Source organism: Salvelinus alpinus, chromosome 3 (genome assembly GCF_045679555.1).
Source record: "Salvelinus alpinus chromosome 3, SLU_Salpinus.1, whole genome shotgun sequence".
In the NCBI taxonomy this organism is placed as follows: domain Eukaryota; kingdom Metazoa; phylum Chordata; class Actinopteri; order Salmoniformes; family Salmonidae; genus Salvelinus; species Salvelinus alpinus.
This window is the reverse complement of record NC_092088.1, coordinates 24,506,788-24,523,412: the sequence shown is the minus strand read 5'-3', so window position 1 is coordinate 24,523,412 and position 16,625 is coordinate 24,506,788. Positions and strand designations below refer to the sequence as shown.

General features: G+C 43.4%; 1 protein-coding gene across 1 annotated transcript; it reads left to right on the top strand.

Annotated features, from left to right (window-relative positions):
- The first annotated feature begins 968 nt into the window (after nt 1-968).
- prr35 (proline rich 35) lies at nt 969-8,281 on the top strand. The gene is made up of 4 exons (XM_071392228.1): nt 969-1,051; nt 1,877-1,950; nt 5,092-6,661; nt 6,788-8,281. Exons 3-4 carry the CDS (start codon nt 5,268-5,270, stop codon nt 7,626-7,628), a joined length of 2,235 nt encoding a protein of 744 aa, XP_071248329.1. The 5' UTR covers nt 969-1,051; nt 1,877-1,950; nt 5,092-5,267; the 3' UTR covers nt 7,629-8,281.
- The last annotated feature ends 8,344 nt before the right edge of the window (nt 8,282-16,625 follow it).

Genomic DNA, 16,625 nt, shown 5'->3' with positions numbered 1-16,625 from the left:
AATTTCAGCATCGTACCGTGATGATGAAATCTTCCTTTGAACTACAATAGAAAAAACAACAAAAATGACATTTAGATGTTAGCCTATCATATTTCTGATATTAAATGTTGGGGAACATATGAACCTACATTTAAAATACAAGATTATGCTTTGGCTACAGGGTGTTTTGGTGGTCGGCCCTTTATATATTAATAAAGGCTAATAGTTTTCAAAAGCCATGATATTGAAATATGCAGGAGTGTGGCTAAACCACCTGGTAAAAGTTATGCATGACTGAGCTAACAAGAACAAACCAAAACACAACTTGTGCAGGCTATTAGAAATCTTAACCAGAATGCTGTCTCTCATATATAATATGCATTTATTATGAATGAAATATGTCTACACTTCACAACGTCCATCCAATATGATTCATGTTGGTTTGTCTTTCAAATATGTCCATGATTTGCTCGTTGGAACAGACAAAAACGTGTCTATCCATGACTACAGGGCCTATGTTTAACCATAAAGCATTGCCATTGACACCTGGTTGTTTTAAAATAAGAATATTCTTATTATATGAGAGTGCTAACAAATATTCGAATAATTCCCGACTTGGCGGTAAGTTTTAACATTGAAGCCTATAGGCTATGATGTGTGAATGAAAAGACTCCTGAAATAGTTCGATCAAACAAGTTTCGAGATCGAGCATTACCAGGCCTCACTTGGAAACCAACAAGAAATTGTAAAAAAAAAAACATTTATTCAATTTGCACAGACTGACTAGCCTACCTACAGTCTACCCCAAATTAAACGTTGTACCAACCTTTGCCAATACTGTCAAATCCGTTTACTGTATCCTTGCTGCAAGGTAGACACCACATGTGACATTACCGGGTAGGAGGGAGGAAGCTGTATTGTAGTGCCCCAAGGCAATGCTCCTAGTCAATATATATCTCCCACACACTCGCTCTCACGCTCCCATTTGAGCGGGATATGCGCTGTCTGCTTAGTAGCCTACCGATAGACACAGAGAATTGACAGACAGAAACACACCGCGGACACACATCAGGTAGGAATACCAGATTTATTCCCTAATTTCAGATACAATATGTTGTTTAATTCGTATGAGTTGGTTTTTATTTAGTAGACTATGAATATTGGGCTTTGTAGTTGAGTCGTGTCAATGTTTGTAATTGTCATAGTTGGTCCACAGACACCGTTGTCCTTGGGGAAAACAATGCAATGTGTTCTGTTATTTGACATTCATGGAATGTGTGAAAATGACATGACAAATATTTATAATATTCTATTACTATATTACTATAATATCAACATAACAGCCTATTCATTTTAAGATTGTTATGAAAATGTCTCACAGAATTATTTCATGAACTTTTTTAATACACAGACGTTAATTACTTTAGGCCTAAGTGTTACTTTATTTAGATTTTTCTATTTCCGAACTAAGATTAACATTTTATTTTAGGCCTAATTATGCATTAACAATTTCACAAGGGAATAAACTAACTAATTGTTAGGATGCAAGACTGACCATTTCTAACACTGTGATAACTTGGGTTTAGGCCTACTATCTATCAAAGTCTAATTTAGGACTGAAATACAGATATTTTTTTAGATATGTAGGAATAAATAATGTGTTATTTGCTTTGATATGCATGACAACAGCTGCATTTGGATATAGAATGCTTCTCAATATCATCAATGGGAAATCCTTCTGCATCTCCAAAAACTGAGAGGAATGCATTGATGTTTAACTTGACTTATTTATTACATAGGCCTATCACTTTATATTAATTCAATAAATAGAACACATAAGATTATTACTTAAATCGATGTCAAACATTCTTATATCTTCTGTCATCCGCTCCTTCAGGACCTTCTCCTTAGTTCAAGTTGACAGAAGACATTGGATCATCGCTCAGTTTTCACTGCAAGCCACCATCTTAGGTAAAGTCACATTTAGGATGGATTTGAAATCAAATATAAAACTGTTATACTCTCTGTATTATACGGTATATAACTATAATATAGAGAGAGTAAATAGAAAGGATGATTCCACACTATAAAATGCCATTCGTTCCTCTCTGTGAGTAGCAGATACATCAACACCTCATATTGATGCCATTTGCCACCCTTCCCCCATCCCATCCAATGTTGTCGGTTTTGGTTGTTATTGCATGCAACTTGTCAATGCTTTTAGTGAGGCGAGCCTTCTTAATTGAAACAATAGATGTTGAAGCTGAAGCGATTAGGCTTGTCTGATCACAAGCCCCTAAAAGCTTAAAACAAGACCGGAGGGCCTGGATAAGGGAAAGGTGGGGGGCAGAGGCCCACAGAGTCAGAGGGGGTAGAGGGCATGGTGGCCACTAACAGTGTTCAGCAGTGAAAAAATCTAAAGGAAAAATTATTTTTATTGATTAGTTGCTAATAGCAGCTGTTAGGCTCCATTATGAGCTCAGAGGCCAGGTCAGCCTCAGGGCTTTGTAGTAGACAAGTGAGCCAATCACATGGGCCGATGCAAACGGGCTAGTGTCTGAGGGGCCAATTGGGGCAGGACCTGTGTTAAAGGGAATTTTTGTCATCCCTCTCGTATTGCAGATATTGCAGTGAAGTCAAGGTCAGTTTTTGTCGATCTGTCCTCACAATGTGTGATGTGCGAAGCGATGGTTTAGTAAAAGTTTATAGTATTCCTAAACAAGTCTTCACCACCAGGGATCTCAGGGGAGAAGCAAGAAGAATGATTAAAGTAATTAAAAGAAAAAAAGCGGGTGTGTAAAGTTGATTTTACCTCAGCCCGGACCCCTAAACATCACACAGGCTTTCATCCGTGAACGGCCTCAGGAAAAATACAAAATAAAAGCCTCACAGAAGGGTCTTTTAATCTGAAGAGCGATGCTCTCTCTCACTCGCTCACTCTCTCTACCCACAGGGCTAACCCAGCGGCTTGGCTTACAGTGGAGAACGATTACAAAGTTTCTTTCTCCCCCATCCCGTTGACTTTAGCTCCCTGTCCCCTCTCAAAAAAAATTACAATAAATTGTAGGGGAGTGTTTGAAATTGGTTTGAGGGCGTTATTGAAAAGGTTCATTAAACTAAAGTGATAGTTTTATTGAAATATGGAAGAAAGGGGTGCTCTGTTGAGATAATTAGACAGAATATTGATATTCTCTTGTATTTATGTATAAAACAAATTGTGAGACTGAATGGTGCATACAATGATGGTATTTGAATCAGCCGCATCAGATAATAGGGTAGGTCAAGTGTGTAAAACTTGATTTAGATTTTTGACGTGGAAACTAATTTGACATTTAATCTGCATGGTTCAATTGTTTTGTTTACCTTTGGGGATTGTGAGCTACCATAATTATATTATAGGTCAGATGTTTTGTCATTACTTAAATACCCAACAAAAAAATTGAAATAGAGAGCGAAAGGAGTTGATAGGAAAGTCAGTAAAAAAAGATTATTATAAATTTAACCAAACAAGTCAGTTAAGAACAAATTCTTATTTACAATGACAGCCTACCGGGGAACAGTGGGTTAACTGCCTTGTTCAGGGGCAGAACGACAGATTTCTACCTTGTCAGCTCGGGGATTCAATCCAGCAACCTTTCGATTACTGGCCCAACGCTCTAACCACTAGGCTACCTGCCGCCCCACTGGAGTGTAAAATTTCACTAAAGGAAACTTAATTCATCTTAAAAAATATTGTAATGTACCGAATTTAGTCCACTGGTTTATACATTACATTACAGACATTACATTAGTAAATAGTTCACTCATTCACTCATTCACTTAAAATATCCACCAAAATACACACAGGGAACACTTTATTTTATGGTCCATTACTTACCTGATATTTACTTTAAAAATATAGCAAAAACTTTTCATTAACTAATAACCACCTCTCTGTGTCTTTGGGATTCATTGAAAAAAGTAGCACCAGCATCATATAGTACCAATTGTATTGAATGTTTTCAAGTCCCAAAACATTAAATTTGTTACCATGTCATTTTCCAGTAAATTCCAGTTGTAATAGATATGTGAGATAAAGCTCCCCACTCTTATCTGTCCCGTGAAAGGGATGAAAGGGTATATTAAACGTTGAGAACACCACCCCATCTCCAAAAGCACAGAAGTAGAAGGGAGAGACAGAAGCGGGCGAGAGGAGAGCAGTTGAACTTGGTGCGATGCGCCCTGACCCAAATCCCAGCCCTGGCACTAACGATGCCCTATGGGCGTGACGCCAGGCTCTCATTAAGAACCAGTGCCCATGCCCCCCTCCCCCCAACGCCCACCGTCTGCAATCCTCACCCTGGACCGCTGCACCCCTGGCCGGCCTCCAGGGGCCCAGAGCCCATGTAGCCAGGCCATGGCTGTGAGTAAAGCCCCCTGCACAGGTGCCTGTTTGCCCCCCAGCCCTGGGCCCTGGGCCCTGCTAGTGCCTGGTGCTGCACTGGAAATAATGAGTAGCGGCAGGTACAGTGAGAACAGAGCGGCGTGGGCCACCCTGCAGTTAGGTTAGTGGCAACTCAGCTCAGCAGCTCAGGTAGACAATGCATGAAACACTCCCATAGATACACATATGCGCATGCTGATACATGGCCCCCTATGCACATTCACATACTCTGGTGGACCGGGCGCAGTGCACGCTGACACGGTCGCCAGGTGCACGGTGTTTCCTCCGACACATTGGTGCGGAGGAATGCCCACTTAACCCAATGCCCCGGTTAAGTGGGCATTGTGTCAAGAAGCAGTGCGGCTTGGTTGTGTTTCGGAGGACGCACGGCTCTCTAACGTTGCCTCACCCGAGTCCGCACGGGAGTTACAGCAATGAGACAAGACTGTAACTACCAATTGTGGAGAAAGCAGGGTAAAAAAAATATATATATAGAAAAAATATAATAATATTAATATACACACCATATGCTCTGCAGTGTAATTCTGTCAATCTAATTCCAATCTGCTGTTTCTTTCTGGGACTTTATTAAAAATGTTGATTGACTTCTTGTGGCAAAAATTTATTAAATGTATTAATTTGACTTTTTAGGTTATAATTCCCAAAAATATGTATCTTGTGTTCCACAGCTCCTGCCCACCTGGATCCCAGCTTGAAGAATCTTTCAAAAACAAATAAAGAAATGCACTACATCTAGCCTGAGAAGGAACGAGAGACTGTGTCCCTACACCCCCATCTCTCCAAGACTTTCACATACCTTCTCCTCAGAATAAACTGCATTGTGAGCACAGAATCATTCAGCACCATGTCCAAGGAGGGTCACGCGTGCAAGGTGACCTCCGTGTGCAAGCACAAGGAGCGCAAGCCCAAGAAGCCTCACTACATCCCACGGCCATGGGGCAAACCATACAACTATAAGTGCTTCCAGTGCCCCTTCACCTGCATGGAGAAGTCCCATCTCTACAACCACATGAAGTACAGCCTGTGCAAGAATTCCCTGTCCCTGCTCATTGAGTCCGACTGGCCCTATAAGAAGGGCAACCTGCTGCACCCAGACCAGCTCCGGCCCCTTCAGCAGGCACACTGCCTCCGGACCGCGGCCGGGAAAGAGGAGCCCGAGCCCGCCACAGGGACCGAGGAGAGGCCCCGGCAGCGGCGTGCGGTGGAGGAGGACGGAGACAATGGACAGAGTCCGGCAGGAGAGGAGGAGAGGGGACAGGGAGAAGGGGCTGAAGTCAACGGGATCACCAGAGAGAGCTCCAATAACAGGGATTCTTCAGAAGGGACGACCAAGAGAGCAAGTAAGGGGCCTGAACCTGAGCTGCTGATGGCCGATATGTTCTCTCTGGAGGACCAACTTCTGCGGGCACGCTCTGTGGAGGTGGAAGCCCAGCTGAAGCACTACAAGTTGTCCAAGACGTGCCTGACAGCCCCGGGGCTGCTGTCAGAGCAGTGGCGTCTGCTGGCCACCAGCCAAACCAAGGCCAAATCCGAGGGCGCCCAGCCTAGAGTGGGCAGCTCCATCCCTTGCTACCCTCTTCCACCTGGCCTGGTGGACTACCAGGATCCCATGGGACTCAACCTGTCCGTCCTCGGGGTGGGCTACCACCTGAGTCCCAGCCTCTTCTCCTATGTGAACTCAATGAACGCAATCCCAACCCCTACCACCAATGTTAATACCCCAACTCATGCGCAGCTAGCCCAGCTCCCCTTCCTGGCGTCGGCCGCTCAGCTCATGCAACCAGCGTCCGGTGCACACCACCCCGCCGACCGGAGCCTCCTGCCACCCCACTTCTACTACCCCTTCCTCTGTGAGCATGCCTTCGGAGCAGCCTCCGCTCAGAGTGACATCAGCAAAGGGCTTAAGACCTCTGCGAATGGCCTGGAGCCCAACCCCAGTTACCAGCCTAAAATCAACTTGTGGAAGGTGCCTGCTCTGAGGCCAGGTACCCCTACCACCTCCCCTGCCGCCTGGGTGTCCCCCCAGAGAGAGTCACCAGACCCTTCCTACAGGGCAGGGGACAAGTTTGAAGCTGCAGCCAAGGAGGGGAAGCCAAGCTGGGGCCTCAAGAGGACAGGGGCCACCTTGGGGACCCACAAGTCCCCTGTGGAGAAGAGGCCAGCCCTTGGGTTCACCCTGGATCTCCTCAAGAACATTCACAAAACCAAACCAACAGAAAAGCTCCTCCTCCACAGCAGGTAAGATCCTACAGATCCTACTTTTTAAATATAATTTTTGCTTATATTTTTTGTATTTTCGTAACTTTTTCTATATTTTCCTCTCTGATATCTCAGATTTCTAAAATTCTTCTTTGGTCTCCATAGTTTTACGAATGCTCAGTCTGAAGCCCAGCCAGCAGAGCAGTGGTACACAGATCCCCCCGCAAGTCCAGTCAGTGATTCGCCCTCTCTGCCACGTTGTAGAAGACCCAACAGCCGGGACTCTACCACTGGCCAAGGGACGGGGGAGGCATCTTCAGAACCAACATCAGCTGCTGCCCTCCTCAGCGATCTCTCCAAGGCTCTACAGGAGTACCAGGAGGCTGAACGCAAGATCGCCCACTTGGAAAAAGAAGACCTCCCTGCTCAGGGACACCTATGGGAACACCTGAACAAGATCCGGAGCGAGCTCTCCCACATTCACCATGCACTGGAGAGGACAGCTCGCCAGAGCGAAGGACCCCTGGACCTCTCGGTCAAGAAGGAACACCCTGGAGTGACCAATGTGGTTGCCACTGGCGACCAGGGCCTCGAGGGAGCCTCACTTAAAGATGATATTACCTTGGAGACCGAGGAGGAAGACGAGGAGACCAAGGAGAGGGACGAGGAGGAAAAGGAGAACGAGAGGAGGAAGGAAGCGATGAAGGCTTCGTTGGAGAGTCGCAAGCAGTCGTTGGACGTGCTGATCAAGATGAGTCAGGTGGGGGTGAAGACGGAGGTCCTATCCTCAGGAGGGTTGGGGTTGAGGCCCAGCCAGGCGGAGGGTCTCTGGCCAGGCAGGACCACCAAGTGTGAGGCTGACTCAAGCGTGCTGCTTTGCCCCGATGGACGGCCCCTCGCGGTCTTCAATGACTTCCCCACCAAAAACACCAAGAGGCACCCGTCCATCCAGCAACTACGGGAACCTCAATGTCCGCCAAGCCCCTTGACCACAATAGACTCCTAAACCTCTCCTGAGAAACTCAATTTCCCAGCTTGCCACACACCTGAAAGCCCTCCTTAAGACTCCACAGTAGCACAATTTTATTTTGTTCATGCACTCCCAGACCCTCACTGTCCAGGCAAGCGCTTACACCACTAATGTACTTTACAACACCACCCCCATCTCCCCATAAAGACAGCAAGCATAGTACCTTCAATAAAAGGGGCTTATGAAGAAGTGGCTGAGAAGAAGTGACAATTAACATAAGACTAGTACCCTCAATCAGTTCTCCCTATTAAAATGGTGATTGTTGATACAGGATTATTTGGAAAAACTATTCCAATGGGCAGTAGCGATGCTTGAAATGAAAGACTTATGCGACAAAAAAATACATTTGCTCTTAAAAGAGTGACTGCAGAACACATAAAAATAAAAACCTTGAATTCTCTTACAATTCTGTCCCAAGTTGAGAGACAATCCTTTGAACTGATTTGTACATATTGTAATTTATTTGATTGATGTAATCAAAATGAATTGAGAAGTAAATGTTATGTTTTATATTATGTCTTGTTTGATTGTCTTATGTGTCTGATTAAACCATTGCACTGTACATGTCCACTGTACATGCCTATATCAAATGCACTTTCATTTATTTGAATAAACAAAGAGATTTTGTCATAGAAGTTGGTGTAGAGTTTTTGCTCTTTTACTCTTTGTGCTGAGCCTTTCGAGTGAATGAGTGATTGCAGGGGCGCAACTTGGTTTTAGAAGTGAGGGGGACATAATTATGAAGAGGTAACTCCGGGATGCTGGCCTTCTAGGCAGAGTTGCAAATAAAAAGCCATATCTCAGACTGACCAATAAAAATAAAAGATTAATATGGCAAAAGAACACAGACACTAGACAGAGGAACTCTGCCTAGAAGGCCAGCATCTAGGAGTCACCTCCTCACTGTTGAGACTGGTGTTTAATGAAGTTGCCAGTTGAGGACTTGTGAGGCCTCTGTTTCTCAAACTAGTCTAAATCTAATGTACTTGTCCTCTTGCTCAGTTGTGCACCGAGGCCTCCCACTCCTCTTTCTATTCTGGTTAGAGCCAGTTTGCGCAGTTCTGTGTAGGGAGTAGTACACAGCATTGTACGAGATATTCAGCTTCTTGGCAATTTCTCGCATGGAATAGCCTTCATTTCTCAGAACAAGAATAGACTGACAAGTTTCAGAAGAAAGTTCTTTGTTTCTGGCCATTTTGAGCCTGTAATCGAACCTACAAATGCTGATGTTCCAGATACTCAACTAGTCTAAAGAAGGCCAGTTTTATTGCTTCTTTAATCAGAACAAGTTTTCAGCTGTGCTAACATAATTGCAAAAGGGTTTTCTAATGATCAGTTAGCCTTTTAAAATTATGAACTTGGATTAGCTAACACCACGTTCCATTGGAACACAGGAGTGATGGTTGCTGATAATGGGCCTCTGTACGCCTATGTAGATATTCCATTAAAAAATCTGCCATTTCCAGCTACAATAGTAATTTACAACATTAACAATGTCTACACTGTATTTCTGATCAATTTGATGTTATTTTAATGGACAAAAAAAAAAAATAATCTTCAAAAATAAGGACATTTATAAGTGACCCCAAACTTGAACTGAAGTGTATATATTTTTTTATCCGGTCGGATAAACACTCTAAACAGCCTACCCAACCGCTCAGAGGCATCCGCATGGTCCTAAAGCCCACCTAGTTTTGTATCACATTCCAATGATAACACTGGGGGGGACAAAAATGCATTTTCAGAATGTCCCCAGTGAAGTGTTGCACCCCTGAGTGATTGTATGGTGCCTTTACACTGTGATAAGTGTAATAACTTAGAAATATGCACTTATATTTATTTAGCAAGAGCAGTTGATATTCTACAAAATTTTCCATATAAGTCATTTCCTTTCAAATCCATGAAAGGAAGTGGACATGTGCATATTTCTGGAGAAAGGAGAGATTATTGGGACGCAACCATGGTCTTTCCTAATGCATAGTGGCATGGCCTCTGTAGCACTCATGTATCTTCCCTGACACGGCAGGATGACCAACCCATGCTAAAGGTGAAGTGGCTCCCTGAGCTAAACCGTCAGCATCATCAAGGTCACCTGTGCCTGGGTGCGTCTAGGCCCCCCTTCAAAGGTCAGGGCCCCAGGCTGGGGCTCCAGATAGGATGGGAGAGGGCTACCTGTCAACCCCTAGGATGGGTGCTCAGCGCTGGGCCGCCCTGCACTCCCCTGCCCCCTCTTCTCTACCCCTCACGCCTGGTCACGGCAGAAAAGGTTATCTGTCAAGACCCCGAAGACCCCGAAGACCCAAAATGGTAGCTCTTTGGTCACGATTTAGAGGTCAAGGTGCCACACAAATTCTTCCCCTGCCTATAGTAAATAGGATAAGTCTCTGTAGACCCAGGGTCACAGGAAACAATCACACACAGGCCTGTAGACTCACTTGTGAACCAAGATGTCCTGAGTGGAATACTATATGACACAAGCATAACAAGTAATAGACCAAAATATTTTGTCTATTTTACCTTTATTGAACTTCAAACCCTAAATCCATTCCTAGCGTTGTAAAGAGAATTTAAACATATTGCTACCATAGAATAAAACACCATCTACTTGGTACTTCAGCTCTAACTGCACAACTGATATCTTTAATAACAAAAGGTTACTTTTTCCATCTCTGTGGACAGAATTACAGCACACTCTGTAGACACTGATTTGGGTTGGTTAAGAGCACCCTCTTGTGGACTAATGATTCACTAACTTGCCCCTTACTGTGAGCCTCCTCAACAGGGATCCTTCAGAAAGTTTTCATGCCCATAATGATGAAGTGAAAACATGTTTTTAGACATTTTTGCAAATGTCTGGAAAATGAAATACAGAAATTGTCCATTTACATAAGTATTCACACCCCATTGCTATGACACTTCAAATTGAACTCAGGTGCATCCAATATCCTTTGATCATCCTTGAGATGTCATTATAACTTGATTGGAGTCCACTTGTGGTCAATTCAATTGTTTGGACATGATTTAGAAAGAAACACACTTGTCTATATAAGGTTCCACAGTTGACAAAGCATGTCAGAGCAGAAAATATCCCATGAAATCCAAGGAACTGTCCATAGATCTCTGAGATAGAATTGTGATGAGGCATATATCTGGGGGAGGGTATTATACAATTTCTAGAGTGTTGAACATTTTCAAGAGCACAGTGGTCTCCATCATTGGCCCTCCAACCAAACTGAGCAACCGGGCAAGAAGGACCTTGGTCAGGGAGGTGACCAAGAACCAAATGACCACGCTGACAGAACTACTGAGTTCCTTGTCTGAGATGGGAGAACCTGCCAGAAGGACAACAGTCTATACAACACTTCACCAATCTGGGCTTTTTGGGACTGGCCAGACGAAAGACACTCCTGATAAAAAGGCACATGACAGCATGCCTGGAGTTTGCAAAAAGCCATGTGAAAGACTGAGAGCATAAGGAAAAAATATTCTGTGGTCAGATGATAACTATTTGGCCTGAATGAAAAGTGCTATGTCTGGAGAAAACCAAGTCATCACACATCTAACACCATCCCTAACGTTAAGCGTGGCGGTGGCAGCAAATACTTGATGAGAACCTTAGAGTGGGGCAACGATTTACGTTCCAATGGGACAATGACCCCAAGCATACAGCCAAAGCAATGCTGTAATGTCTTCAGAACAAGAATTTGAAGGTCCTTGAGTGGCCCAGCCAAAACCCGGACGTGAATCCCAAAATCTGTGGAAAGACTTAAAGATTGCTATTCACCACCGCTCCCCAACATTTTACTGCAGATGGTTAAATAAAGGTCACACAGTGTTTATTGGTAGTCTTTAAGTATGTGTAAACAATATATATATATATATATATACAGTACCAGTCAAAAGTTTGGACCACCTACTCATTAAAGGATTTTTCTTTATTTTTATTATTTTCTACATTGTAGAATAATAGTGAAGACATCAAAACTAAGAAATAACACATATGGAATCATGTAGTAACCAAAAATGTGTTCAACAAATCAAAATATTTTTCTATTTGAGATTCTTCAAAGTAGCCACCCTTTACCTCATTTGCACATGCTGTATATAGATTTTCCTATTATTGATTGTATGTTTGTTTATTCCATGTGTAACTCTGTGTTGTTGTATGTGTCAAACTGCTTTGCTTTATCTTGGCCAGGTCGCAGTTGCAAATGAGAACTTGTTCTCAACTAGCCTACCTGGTTAAATAAAGGTGAATTATAATTTTTTTGCCTTGATGAAAGCTTTGCACACTCTTGGTTCTTGGTCACCTCTCTGAGAAAGGCCCTTCTCCCCCGATTGCTCAGTTTGGCCAGGTGGCCAGCTCTAGGAAGAGTCTTGGTGGTTCCTAACATCTTCCATTTAAGAATGATGGAGGCGACTGTGCTCTTGGGGACCTTCAATGCTAAATAATCTTTGTTAGTACCCTTCCCCAGATCTGTGGCTCGACACAATCCTGTCTCGTAGGTCTACGGACAATTCCTTCGACCTCATGGCTTGGTTTTTGCTCTGACATGCACTGTCAACTGTGGGACCTTATATATACAGGTGTGTGCCTCTCCAAATCATGTGCAATCAATTGGATTTACCACAAATGGACTCAAATTAAGTTGTAGAAACATCTCAAGGATGATCAAAGGAAACAGGATGCGCATGAGCTCAATTTCGAGTCTCACAGCAAAGGGTCTGAATACTTATGTAAATAATGTATTTCTGTTTTTTATGTTTAATAAATTTGCTAACATTTCTAAAAAACATTTTTCACTTTGTCATTATGGGGTATTTTGTGTAGATTGATGAGTAAAACAAATAATTGAATACATTTTAGAATAAGGCTGTAACGTAACAAAATGTGAGATACGTCAAAGGGTCTGAATATTTTCTGAATGCACTGTATACGGACTACGACCGTCCTAGCTCGCTCATTAATGCCTTTATCAAAATTACTGATTGCCTCTTTTCCGCTTGTTGTCCCCTTATGCCATAGTTTGTACATCTCAATTGTCAGTAGAAACCACATTTGTTTAAGCAAGTCAGCCATATCAGCTATGTTTTTTTGAAAGGCAGTAAATGAGGCTGAATTAACTGTTTCGCTGCCAGACAAGGCTCCGCTGATAGCCAGGTGTAGCAGTGGTAAAGATTCACTCCATGGTGCTGAAAAGAAAGCTCTGCTGTTGGGACATCTTAATGTAGGCCCTAACAGTTTGTGGGCACCGTTTGTCACCATTATAGTGCAATTAATGTATTTTTTAGTATAGTGTTGTGTAGTGGCTTTGCTGGCATGCATAAACATTTTTTACATTCTAAAATCGCCACTGATAATGATAGTACTCTAGTGTATCACTACAACTGATTACTCAAGTAATATACAATAACACAAACATTACTTGGCTGCCATGGCATGTGAGCTTTGATAATCCATTGACAGTGTGCAATCTCTTTCACATATTTCTCATTCACCAAAATGTCAACCAATATGTTTACATAAAGGTATTTTTGTATCCTCCAGAGCAGTGGCTCCCAAACTTTTAATAGTCCCGTACCCCTTCAAACGCCAGGGTCAGCGCACTCTCAAATGTTGTTTTTTGCCATCATTGTAAACCTGCCACACACAATACATTTATTAAACATAGTTTTTGTCACAACACAGCTCGTGGGAAGTGACAAAGAGCTCTTATAGGACCAGGGCACAAATAATAATATAATAATAATCATAATTTAACCATCTTACATATAAAACCTTATTTGTTCATTGAAAACTGTGAATAACTCACCACACGTTAATGAGAAGGGTGTGCTTGAAAGGATGCACATAACTCTGCAATGTTGGGTTGTATTGGAGAGAGTCAGTCTTAAATCCTTTTCCACACACACTCTGTGCCTGTATTTAGTTTTCATGCTAGTGAGGGCAGAGAATCCACTTTCACATAGGTACATAGTTGCAAAGGGCATCAGTGTCTTTACAGCGGGATTTGCCAAGACAGGATACTCTGATACTCAATCCAGAAATCTGGCAGTGGCTTCTGATTAAAATTCCATTTTCAGAGAACCGCTTGTTGCAATTTCGATGAGGCTCTCTTGTTCAGATATCGGTAAGTGGACTGGAGGCAGGGCATGAAAGGGATAACGAATCCAGTTGTTTGTGTCATCCGTTTCGGAAAGTACCTGCATAATTGCGCATCCAACTCACTCAGGTGCTTCGTTATATCACATATGACATTGTCCGTAAGCTTGAGTTCATTTGCACACAAGAAATCATACAATGAAAGACCTGTGTGTTATCCTTGTTAATGCAGACAGAGAAGAGCTCCAACTTCTTAATCATAGCCTCAATTTTGTCCCGTACATTGAATATAGTTGCGGAGAGTCCCTGTAATCCTAGATTCAGATCATTCAGGTGAGAAAAAAAATCATCCAGATAGGCCAGTCGTGTGAGAAACTCGTCATCATGCAAGCGGTCAGACAAGTGAAAGTGACGGTCAGTAAAGAAAACTTTAAGCTCGTCTCTCAATTTAAAAAAAACGTGTCAATACTTTGCCCCTTCATAACTGTATGTTGTAAAAGCATTACATGGTCGCTGCCCATATCATTGCATAGTGCAGAAAATACAGGAGAGTTCAGGGGCATTACTTTAACAAAGTTAACCATTTTCACTGTAGCGTCCAAAACATCTTTCAAGCTGTCAGACATTCCCTTGGCAGCAAGAGCCTCTCGGTGGATGCTGCAGTGTACCCAAGTGGTATCGGGAGCAACTGCTTGCATGCACTTCACTATGTCTCCCTGTCGTGGCTTTTGCGCCATCAGTACAGATACCAACACATCTTGACCACCAACGTCCATTTGATGTCACAAAGTTGTGCAGTACTTTAAAAATATCCTCTCCTGTTGTCCTGGTTCCCAGTGGTTTGCAGAAGAGGATGTCTTCCTTAATTGACCCCCAGAAACGTAACGGACATATACCAGGAGCTGTGCCATGCCCACCACGTCTGTTGACTCATCCAGCTGTAACGCATATAATTCACTGACCTGTATGCGACGCAGTAATTGTTTCAAAACATCTCCTGCCATGTCGCTGATGCGTCGTGAAACAGTGTTGTTTGATGAAGACATTGTCTGTATAGTTTTTTGGGCCTTTTCCCCCAGCATTGTCTCAGCCATATCCGCGGCAGAGGGAATAATTAAGTCCTCCACAATAGTATGGGGCTTGCCTGTCCTAGCCACTCAGTAGCTCACCATATAAGACGCTCCTAGCCCCTTCTTATTAATGGTATCTGTTGCTTTTATACTACTCGAAAGTCATCTTAATTCTCGCTCAAAAAACTCCCTTGGCTTATTTTTCAAATTGGCATGTTTTGTTTCTAAATTGAGTTGTGAGATAGTACTTTTGCACATATGACACACTGTGGGTGAGGAAAGGCACTACTCCCAATATAAGTGAACCTCAAATCAATATAGTTCTCATCATATTTGCGCCTCTTCGATGGTCCAACATCCTTGTCTGTTGTTCGGTGCTTTCCTGGGAAAGCGGGCAGTAGCTCTTCAGCTGCATCAGATTCACAACTGTCAGTGTCCATGCTAGCTGGGCTAACAACAAATGTAGAATTACTGATGCTAGCATCGGATGTGCTCGTGGAGCAGAACAACTTGTGTTGTCGACAGGTGCAGGTGTAGTACTGCTGGTAGTAGCAGTAATGGTTAATGTGATTGGATGTTAGTTATTTGACTAGGCTACCTGTATATTTGACATTGTGTTGTTATTTAGCTGAACACTAGTATCAGGTATGAAGGTAAGAAAAGTGCAGGTCAGCAGGCAGGCTCAGGGTTAGGGGCAGGTAGAGTGGTCAGGCAGGCGGGCTCGGAGTCAGGACAGGCAAGGGTCAAAACCAGGAGGGCGAGAAAAGAGAGACTGGAAAAAGCAGGAGCTGAGACACAAAACACTGGTTGACTTGAACAAACAAGACGAACTGGCAACAGACAAACAGAGAACACAGGTATAAATACACAGGGGATAATGGGGAAGATGGGCAACACCTGGAGGGGGGTGGAGACAATCACAAAGACAGGTGAAACAGATCAGGGTGTGACAGTACCCCCCTCCAAGGGCACCACTTGGCGTCCTACCTGGGCGGCCGCGGAAAAGCGATCCACCACGGTCAGGATGGCGGTGTTGCCATCAGACGAGGGAAGACCCGTGACAAAGTCCACGGAGATGTGAGACCAGGGGTGATGAGGGATGGGCAGAGGTTGGAGGCCAGCCGGAGCTTGTCGAGGGGTCTTGTTCCGTGCACAGACCATGCAGGCGGCGACAAAAGCGGTGACGTCCGGAACCATGGTAGGCCACCAAAAGCGTTGTCGCACGAAGGCCAGGGTCCGCCGGGAGGCCAGGTGGATAATGGGGAAGATGGGCGACACCTGGAGGAGGGTGGAGACAATCACAAAGACAGGTGAAACAGATCAGGGTGTGACAACTAGATGGTTTAATTTTATTTTTACTCAGGCGAGAGAGAAAAAACTCACCCAAATGTATAGCCCCGTTGGAAAATATAAATGGACTGTTTGAAAATGTGAAGAATTGTTTTATTTTATTTGTATTTTTTATGTGAATCACATTTTTATTTGGCGTACCCCCGACGGCATTGCGCGTGTACCCCAGTTTGGGAATACCTGCTCCTGAGCAACACTGAAGAAGGTGGTCGCAACTCTAGACTCCCATTATGAGCACTTCAATTTGGCCACTCATCGTCTGTCAGGAAATCTGCTTAACCATTTCAGCCATTTGACCAGTGAATGACAGAAAGAGAGAAAATATTACAGGACAAAATACATTGAAATATGCTTTCTAATTGTCCGATGACTTTAAAGAGTCAGGTTTGACAAAAGCTCAGGGAATATAGACAGTTTAATAATCTAAATCAATAAACGCATAGACATTTG